The 17,519-nt window shown below is 38.0% G+C and overlaps 3 protein-coding genes across 9 annotated transcripts in view; 2 read left to right on the plus strand and 1 right to left on the minus strand.

The window, feature by feature from the left end:
* Positions 1 to 9,990, plus strand: part of schip1 (schwannomin interacting protein 1) — a 216,368-nt gene extending 206,378 nt beyond the window's left edge. For all 3 annotated transcript variants that reach the window (XM_051863770.1, XM_051863771.1, XM_051863773.1), the window contains 4 exons: positions 1,019 to 1,216; positions 7,220 to 7,343; positions 7,472 to 7,565; positions 9,261 to 9,990. In XM_051863770.1, the coding sequence (XP_051719730.1) occupies positions 1,019 to 1,216; positions 7,220 to 7,343; positions 7,472 to 7,565; positions 9,261 to 9,312 (468 nt within the window). In that variant the 3' untranslated portion in view covers positions 9,313 to 9,990. The remainder of the gene's footprint in view (positions 1 to 1,018; positions 1,217 to 7,219; positions 7,344 to 7,471; positions 7,566 to 9,260) is intronic.
* Positions 9,991 to 10,154: 164 nt separating this feature from the next.
* Positions 10,155 to 15,084, plus strand: il12a (interleukin 12a). Its single transcript, XM_051863786.1, has 7 exons — positions 10,155 to 10,773; positions 10,977 to 11,101; positions 11,726 to 11,839; positions 12,229 to 12,270; positions 12,354 to 12,473; positions 14,162 to 14,206; positions 14,302 to 15,084. The coding sequence occupies exons 1-7, from the start codon at positions 10,764 to 10,766 to the stop codon at positions 14,431 to 14,433; spliced, it is 588 nt and encodes a 195-aa protein (XP_051719746.1). The 5' UTR covers positions 10,155 to 10,763; the 3' UTR covers positions 14,434 to 15,084.
* The window catches only part of si:dkeyp-97b10.3 (NACHT, LRR and PYD domains-containing protein 1a allele 5), a 34,220-nt gene continuing 31,688 nt past the window's right edge, over positions 14,988 to 17,519 (minus strand). For all 5 annotated transcript variants that reach the window (XM_051863778.1, XM_051863777.1, XM_051863775.1 and 2 more), the window contains 3 exons: positions 17,430 to 17,510; positions 17,059 to 17,346; positions 14,988 to 15,729 (listed from right to left, as the gene is read on the minus strand). In XM_051863778.1, the coding sequence (XP_051719738.1) occupies positions 15,701 to 15,729; positions 17,059 to 17,346; positions 17,430 to 17,510 (398 nt within the window). In that variant the 3' untranslated portion in view covers positions 14,988 to 15,700. The remainder of the gene's footprint in view (positions 15,730 to 17,058; positions 17,347 to 17,429; positions 17,511 to 17,519) is intronic.

Raw genomic sequence — 17,519 nt, forward strand, 5'->3', positions numbered from 1 at the left:
ATAACCTTACCCTAACCCTACTTTTCACAACTAAGTGCCTAACCCAATCCCTTACCCTAAACCTAATTATAACCTGATCCCTAAAACCAAGTCTTGACCCTCAAACAGACATTTAAAGGGGTCCTATAATGCCCCTTTCACAAGATGTAATATAAGTCTCTGGTGTCTCCAGAATGTGTCTGTGAAGTTTCAGCTCAAAATACCCCACAGATCATTTATTATAGCTTGTCAAATTTGCCCATATTTGGGTGTGAGCAAAAACACGCCGTTTTTGTATGTGTCCCTTTAAATGCAAATGAGTTAGTGGTTAGTGGATAAATTTATGTAGTTGCTGTGGAGTTGATTCAACTCATCGACTAGCATGTGCCGTCATGTTAATCTTTTGTGCAAATCCAGCGTTGAATTGACCCTCGTTTGTGAAGCAGTCCGGTGTAAAATGACGGCATGACAACAATACTCTACTACAACAACTCTTCCTCTTCTCTAAAGCAGCCCAACATGGCCTCACCCCCTTTGTTGCGTGTTCTCGGGGGTGGGGTTTATGTAAATTTTGGGGTTTGTGATGTCACTAACCCAGGAAGAAGCCTGTTGTAGTCCCTACCAGCTGTTTGTTGTAGTCCTTATAAAGCGTTTTCTGTAAAAGAAAATATCTCCCTTTGCATTGAACTTTGAGCGTCGTAACTTTGTAGATGTTGTTTATGATCAAACAGCAACATTACACACTAAGTTAAAAAAGTCAAATCATAATCAGAGACCCCTTTAAAGGGTCTCAGAAAATGAGGATCGGCCAAAATGTCCTGATAGATAGTTGTACAAGTACACAGACACACACATACACACATTCATGTTCATATTTCAACTCAACTTCAGTTTATTATGCCGATATATTCAGTTAGGAAATAACGCACAGTTGAATCATTCTGAGTAGGGATCCCCACTCGTTTTCATTGGTCTGTGGTCAGGTGAAGAAGTGTCTGATTATTTGTCTTCTGTTCTCTCTGTCTTCATCCGTTCTCAGAGCAAACAGAGTTCGTCCTACTCAGACAGAGACACCACGGAGGACGACTCTGAGTCTCTGGAGGACATGGACTTCCTGAGCCGACAGAAGAAGCTGCAGGCCGAGGCCAAGCTGGCGCTCGCCATGGCCAAACCCATGGCCAAGATGCAGGTGGAGGTGGAGAAGCAGAACCGTAAGAAGTCCCCTGTGGCAGACCTGGTAAGTGATCCTCTCTCTCACATCACGTTTCACACATCACGTGCGCTCGTGGACAAGGTTTGTCCCTTCAACCACAGCAGTGTGCAGACAGGAACTTGAGCAGAGAGCGAGTATGTGTGTGTTTGTGTGAGCTAGTGCTAGCTGGGAAAAAAGGAAAGTGTCATTGATTATGAAAGACTTCGGCTAGTCATTTCTTCAATATTCAGAACAGATAAGGCTTTTTCAATGGCTGATTCTCAAGAGTTATTTATTGTGACTATCCCTAAACTAACCCTTGTGAAAAAGAAGAGAGCAATACACTTTTAAAAAGTGAACATTGTAATTTCAAATGAGAAGTTTTACTTTAATGTACATTATGTTTTAATAATCTTTAGTGGTCCTTTAAAGAAGTGCACTTATTTTGATGTGTTGACTAACATACTAAAGGACATGTAAAGTATTTGATTATAATTTAACTGTAGTGTGTAGGGGTGTGATGAGACTGTTAGCTCACGAGACGAGACACGAGATTGAGTTCATGAGAACGGGACGGGACAAGATTTTTACGCAGTAGTTTTAAGAAATCCTCAGTGACGAAATACATGACTAGAAAAATGGTCTGCAGGTTCATTTGAAATGTTTTAACTAATCATCTTGTAATGAATGTCATTTCAGTTCTACTTTCTGAGTATGAGTTATCATATGCATTGGTACTGAAATCGCGTTTTACTTTCACTTTCAATTTCGCGATCACGTGTTCTCTGTGAATAGGGAGCGGTGGAGCTGAGCACACATTCTACAAGATAAGACATTTGTCACATTAGGCTCTGTTGTGGATCGAATCCTCCGCCATGGTCTTGTCAGTCATCTCGTTACATACTCTCGTCACATGATCAGTGAACTCTGATTCCTGCTGCACTAGGTACGACTCTGCAGCTCGTGTTGGATGAGCTGGAAGGGATTGAAGTGACCATTATCCAACTGAATTTAACTGTTTTTATTTCTATAAAAAGCAAAATGACAGTGGAAGCGTAATGTAAATGTAGCGGTGGCATATTCTATCCAAACTTCACCCTCACGCTCATTTCACGAGACAGCTTTTCACCTCTACGAGAAATCTTGTCACATTTTAATCTCGCGAGGTCTTGTGGCACAAGATCTCGTCACACCCTTAGTAGTGTGTTATTTGATATTAAAGTTGATTTATTTTAAATGTACTAAATTGCAACCTAATAATTACAAATGTGTAATTACAAATATTTAAATGCATGATATGTTTCAATAGAAATGACATTGAAGTAGAGGTGCACCGATACTAAATTTATCTGCCGATACCGATAGCCGATTATTCAGAATGATATCGGCCAATGCCGATACCGATAGTTTGGTTTTTCTTAAGGAAAAAAAATCTCTCCCAAATAATGTTGCAAACTATACAGGGAATATTAGAGGTTACAATTAACAACATAAGTTTTATATGCAGCTGCTGTTTATTTTCAGATATAATAATTACACTCAAATGAAAACTGAAATGTATAAAACTTAGTATCACATAAGGTAGTTTTCATAATAAGCACAAATTTACACAAACATAATTAACAGTAAATAAGCTCCTCTCTAGTGTTTATATATATAGATATATAGATAGATAGCTAAGGAATTGTGAACATTGGAAAACATTCCTGAGGTAAATTTGACATGATGTGACATTGTTCACAAGCTGTTTTATTGACGTCTTTCCACGGTGGAAGCACAAATAAAGTGATAACATGAGACGTGATACATTCTGGTAAGTTGTACTAGGCTATATCTTTCAACATACCTTTGATATTCATGCATGTTTTTCAAGATATAACTTGTATTGAAGAGGACGAAAAGACTCTCGCTCCGCACTGCCGCCTGAACTAAGCATTACAGCGATCTGACACGTCACATTTAAGAGCATCAAAACGCCATTTATTGTTTGAATTTCATGATAAAATGGACAGAATTTGAACACTGAAACTTTTATTCTTATCAGAAGTAACAAAGCACAAAGCCTTTTGCGATTATTGGACGGGAGGCGCTACAAATAATATTTGATGTAGCAAAAAATAAAAATAAAAACACAGACCTGGCAACCCTTGCTTGAAATACAGGTGATTCATAGGGTCATAGGGGACCTGTTATTCATAGGGAACTGTTAATGCGTTAAAATTCAACACAAAAGCTGGTTTGAAATTAAACACAAGAGTGATTTTCTTCACACACAGTATGTATGAGTTGCAGTCTGAACATGTTTTTCCGCACCCTTTTGATTGACAGGATACAATCGACCCTGATCATCTGCCGTTTTTAAACAAATAGTGATAATAATAGCTTTTATCGGCTGATACCGTTTGTTGGCATCTCTACATTGAAGTATTTTTTAGTTGACTGTAAATGCTTGTCAGTAAGTTCATCAGTACACTTTAACCATATTTCAAAGACAATAGAAGTGATTATGAAATTACGTATAAAGATGTATGTATGTCCTAATTCAGTGGATCAAAAAGCCTTCTAAAGGTCAGACTTAAATCAAGTACTCGTTTTTTATAAAATCATGCTAAAGTGTACTTCTTTTCACAAGGGAAACCATAAAGCACTACATTTTTAAATCTTGGCACAGTAAGTCTGAAATTCACGTCATTTTACAATCATCATTACAATTATATACAGTAAACAGAACAGTGTGGTATATTAATAACTCATGACATTTCTCTTTTTCATAAACCTGTGTGATCACTGTCACAATTGTAATGTTTTATGGTCGGATGGGTAGTCCGTGGTGTCAGATGAGAAGTACACAGATGGAATATTCTTATGACACGCTTTTGGTGACGTGTACTGGTCAGGTTTAATATAGAAATACAATCAAAACAGTAATGATGATACAAACTCAGTCGCACAACACTAAGTGACGTATCGGCATCATTAATCGAGAACGCCTCCACTCACACCAGATAGTTGCTCTTCGTCTGTCACCTTCTGAACTGAAACTATGACACACCAAACAGGAAGCAGCTGGCAAAACTAAATGCACTTCCTCTTGCAGCCGAAGCGCAACGTAAGGCGGCATGTTTTCCAGTGTTGGGGCACGGGGGGGATTTCTCCTGCGAGGAGCATGTAGCATGAGAAATGCGAACATGCGGCTTGAATCACCATGGTAATTGCGGTCGCTACTGGTCAGGGTTTAGCCACTCTGATGCTGCCCACACTCTCCTGAACTCATGAGTTCTGCTGTAGTTTTCTCACATCTGCAGCAACTCTCACGGATTCATCTGTGCAGTGCTGTGCTCTTCCGATTTCTGCACACGTTTTGGTAGTAAGAACAAAACTGACCTCTGGCTGTGAAAATTCCTTCAAAACATTCTTAAAGTGGCACTTGTGATGCTGTTTCTTCTCACAAGTCATGTCAGCAGGGCATCCCCTATTTAGATTATCTCAAGCTCATCACACTAAATCTCTGTGTGTAGGAGAAACCTTCATCATGTCACTTTGAGCAGTATTGCAGCAGATATCTTATACAGTGATTACAGTGATGTCTGATGGGTGTGATGTGATTGTTTTCACTTTGTAACGTGTCTTAAAGCTGTTGATCTGTCGTGTGTTTAAAGGGGACCTATAATGCTCCTTTTCACAAGATTTAATATAAGTCTCTGGTGTCCCCAGAATGTGACTGTGAAGTTTCAGCTCAAAATACCCCACAGATCATTTATTATAGCTTGTCAAATTTGCACCAATTCGGGAGCAAAACCAATCAACATCTTCGAAATCTGACTACTGTATGCTAGTTACAAGATGATTCCTCTGTGTGAGACTCAAATGCTAATTTTGTGGTTGTAGGTGAGAATGCAATTCATAGATTGAGTTCTTCTGATGCTGATTTTTGGCGTGTGTGTTGTCACTCCTCATCAGCTTCAGACTGTTTGTGAAAGGAAACGTAGAGTGTAAATGTAAATTTCATCATCAGCATCATATGTGCATATTGTATTTATACAGCATGCAACTCTAGTTTAAACAGACATTTTAACTGGTCATAACTTCTGGAGAGAAACAGCACAGACAATCGACAAAGATGAAAATGTTTTTTTTTTTTGTTTGTTTTGTATTTTGTTTTTTTTTTAAAGTGACCTACACTCTAAAAATTGCTGGGTTAAAAACAACCTAAGTTGGGTTGAAAATGGACAAACACAGCGATTGGGTTGTTTTGACCCAGCGGTTGGGTTAAATGTTTGCCCAACCTGTTGGGCAGTTTTATTTAACTCAACTTTTGTTTAAAAAATACTGTATTGCTTTAAAATGAACCCAAAGTATTTGGGAAATTAACATTATTAATAAGTTTAATCAATAGTAATTAAACAATAAACATTTATTACATTGCTTATTTATAAATGTTCACCTTTTGATTATTATTAATGCCTGTAGTAATTATGTCTGATTTTTAATTTCCAACATATTTTGGGTTCATTTTAAGCCAGCCAATAGTAATTTTTAAACAATAGTTGGGTTAAATAAAACTACCCAGCATGTTGGGCAAACATTTAACCCAACCGCTGGGTTAACCCATTTACTGGGTTTGTCCATATTTAACCCAACTTGGGTTGTTTTTAACCCAGCATTTTTTAGAGTGTATGTAAAGTTACCTTTATTTCTACAGCGCTTTATACAGTACAGATCGTTTCAAAGCATCTTCATTGTAATAAACAGGAAAATAACAATGTTAATGTTGCCAAATTAATCAGTTATGAAACAAATTCAATTTCAGCTATAAGCAGCTCTACAGATCAATAGTGTCATTATTCAGTTCAGTTCAAGTTTTGTTCCCATCTGATGCAGTCAATATTACTGAATATTAATTAAAAGAAATAACATCATGGTTGTCTTCCATTTTGCAAGTCTGAGATGATCTTTTTTGAACCTGCACATATTCTAAAACCTTAACCTGCATCTAACTTAAAACCACATGTGAAGAAAAAAAATTGCAGTTGACTTTATGGCAGGATTAATCAGACATCGGTTCAGACCGTACATCTTCAGACATAAACACGATACTCTGATTCTAGCTGACATTACATTTTCCTGCTAGTTAATAAATCTTTGAACAACCCAGTTCCTTAATATCTCATGCAGCTCCAATCTGTCTTCATTGGGGAAAAACATTTTAGCAGGAAAAAACAGAGGCAAGTGAACTAATTTGAAAGTAAAACTGTGTCAGAATGAATCGAGTCCTCATGGGAACTTTCAGATGGGTGATTTACCTGAATCTGCTGAAGAATTACCATGTGTGATACTAGTATTTGTAATGTAAAAAAAACCTGCTTTAGTTTCTGTGAAAAGATCTGCTGTTAATACATATTTTATTCAGTATCCTTTATGTCCACTCACACACAGCACAGCCCCCAACACTCAGTGTAATGACACGATAATCAGAGACAAACTGCTGGAATTCTCTTGGTCAGTGTTATCGGTCAGTGGTGTCATCATGATGCTGCAGTGAAGAACTCTGTCCATAATCACACATTAGCTATACGCGGCTCCTGATCACCTTGACAGGTTCATCGGTCCGGCCGAATCCACATTATCCCTTACGTGATTCATGCCCCAAACTTACAGGGAATGTCCTCAGAAGGTTCTCTCAAAGTTATGAACAAACGTTCTTCCAGTAACCAGTCATTCAAGTATAGAATGTTCATTCAAATTTATCTGGTGTTTAATAATGATAGCACAACAACATTATTTATACATCATTCATGGAATGTTTTTTTTCTCTTAAATGTTACTACTTGTTTCATAACATTCCCATAATGTTTGAAGAATGATCAAATGGAATGTTCCCTTAATGTTCACATAACCAAGAAAAAACATTTTAAAACAATTAAAAAACTAGACGCTTTGCACATTCAGAAATAACTCTTTCATAACTTAATGGGAATGTTGGCAAAATGTTCTTAGAACGTGTTTTTGTTGGTTGTGTCATTGTATTCACTGTGTGTGTGTTTCCAGCTTCCTCACATGCCACACATCAGTGAATGTCTGATGAAGAGGAGTTTGAAGCCCACTGACCTCAGAGACATGACGCTTGGACAGCTGCAGGTCATCGTCAACGACCTGCACTCACAGATCGAGGGTACCGCACATATTCCTCTCGTATATAATTAGAGAGAGAATCTCTTTGTGTTTCATTTAGCACTTTACACATGTGTAGCTCAACAGCATGTGGAGCTCAGTGTATCTGATGGATGATTGATTTTGCAGGTCTGAACGAGGAGCTGGTGCAGTTGCTGCTGATGCGGGACGAGCTTCACATGGAGCAGGACGCCATGTTAGTGGACATCGAGGACTTGACCAGGTGACCAGCGCATGCTTCAAACCATCCAATGAACACAACATTAAAAAGTCTTTAAATGATTAGTTCACTTTAAAATGAAAATTAGCCAAAGCTTTACTCACCCTCAAGCCATCCTAGGTGTATGACTTTCTTCTTTCTGATGAACACGATCAGAGAAATATTAATAAATATCCTGATGCATCCAAGCTTTATAATGGCAGTGAATAGGACCAACGAGTATGAGCTGAAGAAAGTGCTTCCATCCACATCCATCCGTCATAAACATATTCCACATGGCTCCGGGGCTCCGTATTAAAGGCCTTCTGAAGTAAAACAATGCATTTGTGTAAGAAAAATATCCATCCTCAAAAAGCATCAGTTACGCTTTTTCCGTAAGTTGAATACGGAAGGTGTAGTACGTAGCGTAAGCATTACGCTTTTTCCATAAGTTGAATATGGAAGTCGTGGGACGTAGCGTAAGCGTTTTGAACTGCGAGAGGCGTTACGCTTTTTCCGTAAGTTGAATACGGAAGGTGTAGGATGTAGCGTAAGCATTACACTTTTTCCGTAAGTTGAATACGGAAGGCGTAGGACGTAGCGTAAGCGTTTTGTACTGCGAGAGGCGTTACGCTTTTTCCGTAAGTTGAATACGGAAGGCGTGGGACGTAGCGTAAGCATTACGCTTTTTCCGTAAGTTGAATATGGAAGGCGTAGGACGTAGCGTAAGCGTTTTGAACTGCGAGAGGCGTTACGCTTTTTCCGTAAGTTGAGTATGGAAGGTGTAGGATGTAGCGTAAGCATTACGCTTTTTCTGTAAGTTGAATATGGAAGGCGTAGGACGTAGCGTAAGCATTTTGAACTGCGAGAGGCCTTACGCTTTTTCCGTAAGTTTAATACGCAAGGCGTGGGACGTAGCGTAAGCGTTTTGAACTGCGAGAGGCATTACGCTTTTTCCGTAAGTTGAATACGGAAGCCGTAGGATGTAGCGTAAGCATTTTGAACTGCGAGAGGCGTTACGCTTTTTCCATAAGTTGAATAATCCTAGTTGAAACTAGTTGAAGCTAATCCTTTAAGTGTCTGACTGAAACTGAAAGACTGTAATAATTCCTGTTTCAGTAGAGATTCAGTGAAGAACAAATTCATCAGGTGGCCTTAACTATTATTAAATACCCACAAGACTAGGTGTTTACTGTTTAACTACATGTTGTTCTGGAAAATACCCTCATTTACTGCTAGTGAGTTTGAGTTATGGTTAGGTTTAAGAGTAAAGGTTGGGTTAGGGGTTAGAGGTGGGAGTTAACTGCGTAAATACAAATTGGTAATTCACAATGCACTAACATTAATGTACATAATAAGTAAATTGTATCAAATGGTTTATTACATAATAGTTAAGGCCAATTAAGATAATTAGACCCAAATACACATTATATCCCTGAACACGAGCCCACTAAAACTAAAACTGAATGTTAACTGAAATAAAATAAAATGTCCCCACAAAGAATGAGGAATGAGTCCCCATGAGGAAAACAGCTAATAATTCATACTAAGCTGTGTTTTTTGAAAATGTGAAAATGCAGAAAGTTTTCTGTGATGGGGGAGGTTTAGGGTTAGGGGAGAGAATATACATTTTATACAGTATAAAAACCATTATGTCTATGGAATGTCCCCAAAACACATAGAAACTCAACATGTGTGTGTGTGTGTGTGTTTCCACAGGCATGCTCAGAGTCAGCAGAAACACCTGGCGGAGAAGACGCCGTCCAAATGAAAGCCGCACACCTCCACACCAGTCATCAGTACAGACCAGACACCTTTCCTTTGCTTCTGTGGTTCATAACTGCTGATGATCGCTCACGTCCTCACGTACTAAAACTCCGAGTGAGAGTCCAGGATGCTTGGGTCCGTGTCTGCAGAGATGGGAGCGGGACGCACTCACGGACGTCCTGGATACTGCCACCGGCTTCCCGTGCAGCGATCGGCCTTCGCTTTCTCATAGATCCGTTCCAATCTTTTACGTTTGCCACTAAATTATAACCGTCAAAACATAAAATGGTGTAAAAGCACCTCGTGAGAAATTTAATTCAAGTTTTAAAAAAAAGAAAAAGAAAGAAGACTCTTTGAACAAGCCGTGATTTAACTGTGGAAATGTTTCATTTGGACAGTATTTAAAAAAACAGACGCCTCTCTATGGTGATTTGTGAGTTAAAGCTTGATTTGAAGGTGCTAAAGAGGAAACATGCCTGCCTTGTAGTCGACTTGTAGCTTTTGGTAACGTTCACTCCGATTGGTATTCAACATTTCGTGAATGTTGATTCTGACACGAGTCATTTGAATAATAAGTGTGTTAATATCATTTTCATTCTATTGTATTCAGATTCTTTATTTGAGGGAGATGCTTATGTACAGATATGTATAAAATAAGAAAAATAAAACTTGGTTTCATAGACTGTGGTGTGCCGGATCGTCTTTTGCCGAGAAAGATCAACACTTTAGAATAAAACTGCTCATGTGATTATCAAGATTAAACGAAGCAAAGGTGCTGCTGACTTTCACATCACGTTTTTATCCATACAAATGTTATTTGCTGTATATTTTTCCATCCACAAACATGTTTCAGTGACAATCATTTCCAGGAATGGCATGAAGTCATTTTAAAAGTGCCTACCGTCTGAATTATTTGCTATTTTTTTTTTAAGTTGGAAATTTGTCAACTCCCACAGATGAAGAAGATTTTATGTATCATATTCTATTTGAGAGCGTAAATGACTGTTTTTACACATTATTGTGACAAATAGAAATTCTGTGATTGACCATGGTACAGGAGGACTGGAAAAAAAAAATCACAATATGTGCCTTAAAATCTCTCAAAGCACACATATGTCATTAAACCACATTACTCATCACATTCAGTGACATTTTCCTCTCTACATTTCTCTAATCTCAAAAGTTTGCCTGTTATTGATGAGAAGTATTAAAGGCGTTGGGAAATGTGGTTGTGATTTTAGACTTTTGAATGAGGTGAAAACAGTTGCATGTAAAGCGGTTGTTTGCTGATGTCACTGATGAGAGCATGATTGTTTATTCTAGTTTCAGAACAACAAACCAAAACACTCTGCATATTTTATTGAGCGCATGAGGGATTCCCCCACCAGTTAAGAGAGAGTATAAAGCCCATCACACTCTTACTAGAACACATACTCTGACCTGACGACACACACCATGAAGATCTGTGAGTAGCTCTGACAGCTCATATAATGATAGTTACAAATGCCATGATTCATATGTTAATCATTACATTTTTATCTAATTGCAAGTGAACTGATAGTGACATTAATGAAAGCTGTTATAATGTGTTAAGGACTGTTTGATTGACTGCAGCAGCTGTGTGTGGTCAGGCCGTGTCTGATGGTGTATGTGTGTGTGTGTGTGTAGGCGTTGTGTTTTGTGTAGTTGTGGCTCTTGCGATGGGCTCTCCGGTGCCTCAGAACACACGGCAGGGTTCGTGCACCTCCGCCGCAAGATCTCTGCTCAGCAACCTCTCGCACATCATGGAAAAGGTACGTTAATCATCAATAAATCCAACAATCACTGTTTCTCACTCGCCATTATTATTAGTATAGATGCTTCCGTAACATCCATGGAAACTTTCCATGGTTCTTTGTAGTAAAAAAAAGTTTCTTTAGCTCATTAAAATGTTCCTTCAGTGGAATCGCTGCGGGATAAAAACCCTTTGGAACCTTTATTTGTAAGAGTGTAGTGGATGTCCATTAAATACTTAATAAAAAAACATCTGAAATGTTCATATTATCAGACTGATTTCAAACACGTGACATCCCAGAATTTCGTTGATAAGGCTGATGTTTGTGCTGCTGTTTTCCCACCAAAATGATGTCATCTGCTGGATGATGATATCATTAAGCAACTGGATTTTGTTGGCTTGTTCAAGGGATTTTACAGAAACATACACTGATAAACAATATTTACTTACCAATCAATATTTTATACATACATATACATATACTATATATATATATATAGAGAGAGAGAGAGAGAGATTATTTGTAATATAAGCAAACATGTTTTATTTGAACCATTTTTGAATATGTTTGATGTTTTAACTGTTCAAGCGCTTATTATGTGAATGTGCCTCAGATCATCTTCTGTTTGTTGTGTGAACGCAGGAGGGGAAGATGAAGCATCAGGATTTGTTTGCTGGTTTTAACTGCACTGATCTGGAGGCTCGGATGATTCCTTACACTCACACAGCGTCCGTCTGTCAGCCCATCGCCACTGATGTGAGTATTTACACACGCCACTCGCAGCTCAAGCTATTCTGGACATTTTAGATCGTATCTTTTGTACTGAGTGACCTAGAAACATGTCATCAAAATCAGCTAGATTTTTCATCATTTTCAGCTCATCCAGATTGTCCCCGAGTTATTAAAAGCTTTTCTGATAGATCAAATCAGGGGTGTCAAACTTTGATATCACCACATGAAAACGGCATCCTTTGGTTATTAGTGCTAGAAGACAGTAAATCTGATCATAGTGTTTGAATTTGACCAAGTCTGTTACGGCAAACAAATCTCCCTTGACCCTGTGATTGCTGCTTATATATATTTGTGTGTTGTTCTGCTCGTCCTTCACACAAGTGTAACTCATTTCTGTCTGCCTCTGATTTCAGAACACGTCCTGCTCCAACAGCAGAAGCTCCTCTTTCAGCGAGGTGAGTCTGCTGTGATGTTTTATACCCTAGCTGATGATTTCAGTTTGAGCCTGGTCTCTAATGCGTTGGTGTTTTCTTCCTAGACTGAGTGTTTGAGGAACATCAGCGGTGATCTGCACTATTATGATCTGCTGCTGAACTCCTACCAGCCCAGTGTGAGCGATCTGGGTCCGGTCATGACGGCCACAAAAGACCTCATGCTTGTGAGAATCTACACCTTCACATCAGTCTGAATGACATACTAACATACTATTACTAGCAGCCAGTACGGCTGTTTGCAGTAAAGCAGAGCACACTACGCAGAATACTATATCCATTTCCAGTGTAATGGTCAAATTTTGAGATGGAAGTTTTTAAACAGAACTGAATTTGATTTATAAATAACAAAGTAAGTGTTTAAACATTTATTGTGAAAATAGGCAGACTGTTCTTCTTGCCTGGAAAAGTAGGCAGAATGCAGTGTACATTTGGATAGTAAGCTAGTATTCCATTCCAAATGTACCTGAGTTCTCAATTTAGTGTTTATTATGGAAGCTTGTTTCCACCATGAAATAAAAAATAAAAAAGGTAATTGCGATTTTTTTATCTCACAATTATGACATTTTCTCGCAATTGCGAGTTTATATCTCACAATTCTGACTTTTTTTTCTCAGAATTGCGAAATATAAACTCAATTGCGAGTTATAGAGTCAGAATTGTGAGATATAAAGTCAGAATTGTGAATTATAAAGTCAGAATTGCGAGTTATAAAGTCAGAATTGTGATATAAAGTCAGAATTGCGAGTTATAAAGTCAGAATTGTGATATAAAGTCAGAATTGCGAGTTATAAAGTCAGAATTGTGATATAAAGTCAGAATTGCGATATAAAGTCAGAATTGTGATATAAAGTCAGAATTGCAAGTTATAAAGTCAGAATTGTGATATAAAGTCAGAATTGCGATATAAAGTCAGAATTGTGATATAAAGTCAGAATTGCAAGTTATAAAGTCAGAATTGTGATATAAAGTCAGAATTGTGATATAAAGTCAGAATTGCGATATAAAGTCAGAATTGCGAGTTATAAAGTCAGAATTGTGAATTATAAAGTCAGAATCGCGAGTTATAAAGTCAGAATTGTGATATAAAGTCAGAATTGCGAGTTATAAAGTCAGAATTGTGATATAAAGTCAGAATTGAGTTATAAAGTCAGAATTGCGAGGTATAAAGTCAGAATTGTGAATTATGAAGTCAGATTTGAGTTATAAAGTCAGAATTGAGTGAGTTATAGTCAGAATTGTGAGTTACAAAGTCAGAATTGTGAGATATAAAGTCAGAATTGCGAGTTATAAAGTCAGAATTGTGATATAAAGTCAGAATTGTGATATAAAGTCAGAATTGAGTTATAAAGTCAGAATTGCGAGGTATAAAGTCAGAATTGTGAATTATGAAGTCAGAATTCTGAATTATGAAGTCAGATTTGAGTTATAAAGTCAGAATTGAGTGAGTTATAGTCAGAATTGTGAGTTACAAAGTCAGAATTGTGAGTTATAAAGTCAGAATTGTGAATTATGAAGTCAGAATTGTGAATTATGAAGTCAGATTTGTGAATTATGAAGTCAGATTTGAGTTATAAAGTCAGAATTGAGTGATATAAAGTCAGATTTGAGTTATAAAGTCAGAATTGCGAGTTATAAAGTCAGAATTGTGAGATATAAAGTCAGAATTGCGAGTTATAAAGTCAGAATTGCGTGATATGAAGTCAAAATTGCCAGATATAAAGTCGCAATAACCTTTTTTATTTTTATTTTTTATGGCAGAAACAAGCTTCCATATTTTATGTTGAACAGTAAAAAAAAAGTCATCTGTGTGTGATGAAGACTCTAATAACACAAAATTCTGCTTCATTTATAGTGCTTGAAAGCAAACGGCGACGCCGCTGAAGGAGAGTTTCCTCAGGTGAGTGTCTTTAGTCGTCTCACACACTCACGCTCTACAGACGCACTCGTTTAGTTAATCATGACCCATTGTCTGCTCTTTTCCTCTGTGTGCAGTGGGTTGTCTGGAGCGGCTCGTCCTTCGATGACCGTCTGTCCCTGTGCAAAACGCTGAAGGGCTTCCACGTGCGGGCCATCACCATGAACAGAGCGCTCGCGTACATCGCCTCCGGAGACCACAGGAAGTGATGTCATTTCACTACAACTAACTCAGATTTCTTCTGTAGGTTAATCTTCACATGATCAATCAAACCGCACCACCACATGAAAACGGCTCTGACACGAGCCTAGTTCGAAACTAGTTTGTGACACTCATATATATACTCATATATAAGCTAGATGATTTATTCATGCTGAGTATGTTTCAGCATGTTTATTATTTAATGTATTTATTTGTTTTGAGAAATTATTTATTTACATGCATGTAATACATTATTTATTAACTATTTATTAAAATATTTGTGTAACAAAAAATGTATTTTGTGTGGATGACACCTAAGAACAAGTAAAAGAAGATCATATCAGAATTGAATTTTTTGATTAAAGACTTCATGTAATAAAGAGGGTTTACTGAACTGCAAAAATGACTGGCGTTATTGAAGGATGGAGTATAAAAACTAGACTGAAATACACAGAACTGTTATTCAAGTCAAGAAGTTACAAGCCAATACACAGAAATGTGCCATATATTTACAGAATGGCACAAAAAAGACTAAAGGGTTGAATAACTAAAACACTGTTAGTATTTTCATGCATTTTCATGTTTTATTCACCTAAAGAAAGGTCACCCAAGGTAATTTCACCAAAATAAAGAGATTCCCCTGAGAAAGTACATCATAAGGTGTGAAAGGTGTGGATTCAACTAACAAACATTTCATATGACAGAGAAACTTAAGGAGTCTGTTTGCTGAAATATTCTTAACCGGTGTCATATGACCACACCATATACGTTCAAGTGTGTGTTCTGCATGAATATCATGATATATGCTGGTGTTACGCTCCTGCAACATTAGTCCATAACGTCTGCACCTGAGACCAAAACATCAAGACAGTTTTCTAAGAAACAAATGCAGATGATCACGGCTCATAATTCAACAAAAACAAACTCTGAGTTCTACTTACAATCCTATGGAAGACATTAAAATATGTACAACATCTAAAAAAAAAAGTGTACAACTGTCAGAAATAAAGAGCTGCGTACAAACAATGTTCAGATGCAGTCAGGACGTCAAGTACACACAGAGCTCACTTTAGCACCAGATTTCGGTTTCACCTCAGACCACCACTGCAGATCTCAATGTGACTGGTCCTCCCCTTCAGGGCATCTTCATGGCTCTCTAACAGTGGTTAAAATGATATTTCTGACAGTTTGTCACAGCCTGGAGATCGGCAGACGTCCACAGATGGTCAGAATCCAGACAGCTGGACAGATGTGGGCCCGTCTCTCAGCTTAAGGTCACGTAGCTGAATTATTTTGAAGCATCTCTGGAAAAACGATGAGAGAGAGACACATTCACATCGAAAAAAGATGAATGAAAAAAGAAAAAAAACTAATAGCAGTTTTTCTGAAGCTTTTCAAACTGCACATCATCGCCATAATCTAAAAACGATCACTGTTTTACTGTAGTAACTGGCATGATTACGGAAACGTTATAGTTTCCAATCAGAAACACGTCAGTGGAAAACTGCACTCCTCGAGCCACTTTACAAATACATTGAAGTTGTTTCCATGCAGCACAGAAGAACCAGGAATGTGTTTAAAGCAAGACAACACAGGTGAATATGGTAAACATTTAACTAATATATATCGTAATCCTTCCCCAGTTGATTAATCACAGTACATTAGGACAATTTTATATTACAAGTTTACTGAAAGGTTTTTTCATACATTTCCAGAACAGTAATCTGAACACTGGGTAAAGCCAGATTCACAATTCTTGTTTGATTTTGCTGACAAATTCAAATTAGAGTTAAAGGTTTTTACAGAGGGGATTTTTCATTTCTCTTTTTATCACTCCATACATCAGAAAATACTGTCAACAAACCGAAAAACAGCATTTCTGTGAAAAAAACTCGGCGTTTTTAAAGATATGTATTGTAACTGAAAAAAAGAAGGAAAAAAAACCCTAGATAAACACTTTAATATGTTTTGGATGTGTTATTTCCACAAATCTGAAAGAAGAAATGTTATAGAAGCCTAAAATCTTAGAACTGTCCAGTGCCCAAAAAAACAATGTTTTTGCTAAAAGTGTCTTGTCTAAACAGGAATAGAGATTGCTAAAATCACAGGCGTCACATGACTGAACACCACATTTGAAGAAGTGGCCTTGATTCCCGCACACAGCCAGCAGAACGTTCTTCTGCATTTCTGTGCTATTTTTGATCTGCTGGTCTATATTGGACAGATGCATTAAATGGCTGCATTGTTTTTCAGCATCTCACTCCATGAGCCTCATCACCAGCATGTTAAGAAGTGGTTGATCGATATGGATTTTTTGATGGCCGATATCGTATAGAGAGTATATAAAACTATCATATATATATGATATCACACTATTTTATTTACAGATAAATAAAAATAAAAATAAAAGTCCCACTTCTGACTCTTATTGGATGTCTTAGCGGCCAATGGTGATAATTTAAAAAAAATGCCAAATATCGACTGATATGTATCGGATGACCACTAAAAAGAGTTTCAAAAACACTTCAAAACCCTTAATATTGCCATCGCACTGACCGCGGGCCATCCGGCCATTCCTGCTGCTCAGCTGACTAGTGGTTACACACTGAAACACACAAGATCACGCTACCCACCGTCCAGCACAGCAATGACCTCATTAGGCACGTCATCGTTGTCTTTCAGACACTTGTGGAGTTCCTGAATTCCCGCTTTCCCCTTAGGTTGCCGTCGTCTCCAGCGCTCCAGCATGTTGAACTTCAGCATGGTCACATCCTCCTCCGCGGCCTCCATCTCCTCCAGATCCTGTTTGCAGAGGCCCAGATAGCAGATGGCTACGATCTTCCACTCCTTCCCCATGCGTTTGGCCACCTGCATCAGCTGCTGGTCCGTCAGGCCTGGAGCTGCGGCTGTCGCAGGACAATCTGAGGACACAGCAGCACTTCAGTCAAGATATAGGCAGGACAAATACAATAGGGAGGAGGTGTCACATTCGCCATGAACCTACCAGACTCATCAACGCCGCGAGATTTCTTACTGGGCTTGTTACAGAGCTCTTCCTCTGATGTGCTGCTGTGTCTCTTTCTGCCTGTAGAGA

Source organism: Ctenopharyngodon idella, chromosome 15, assembly GCF_019924925.1.
Source record: "Ctenopharyngodon idella isolate HZGC_01 chromosome 15, HZGC01, whole genome shotgun sequence".
Taxonomy (NCBI): Eukaryota; Metazoa; Chordata; class Actinopteri; order Cypriniformes; family Xenocyprididae; genus Ctenopharyngodon; species Ctenopharyngodon idella.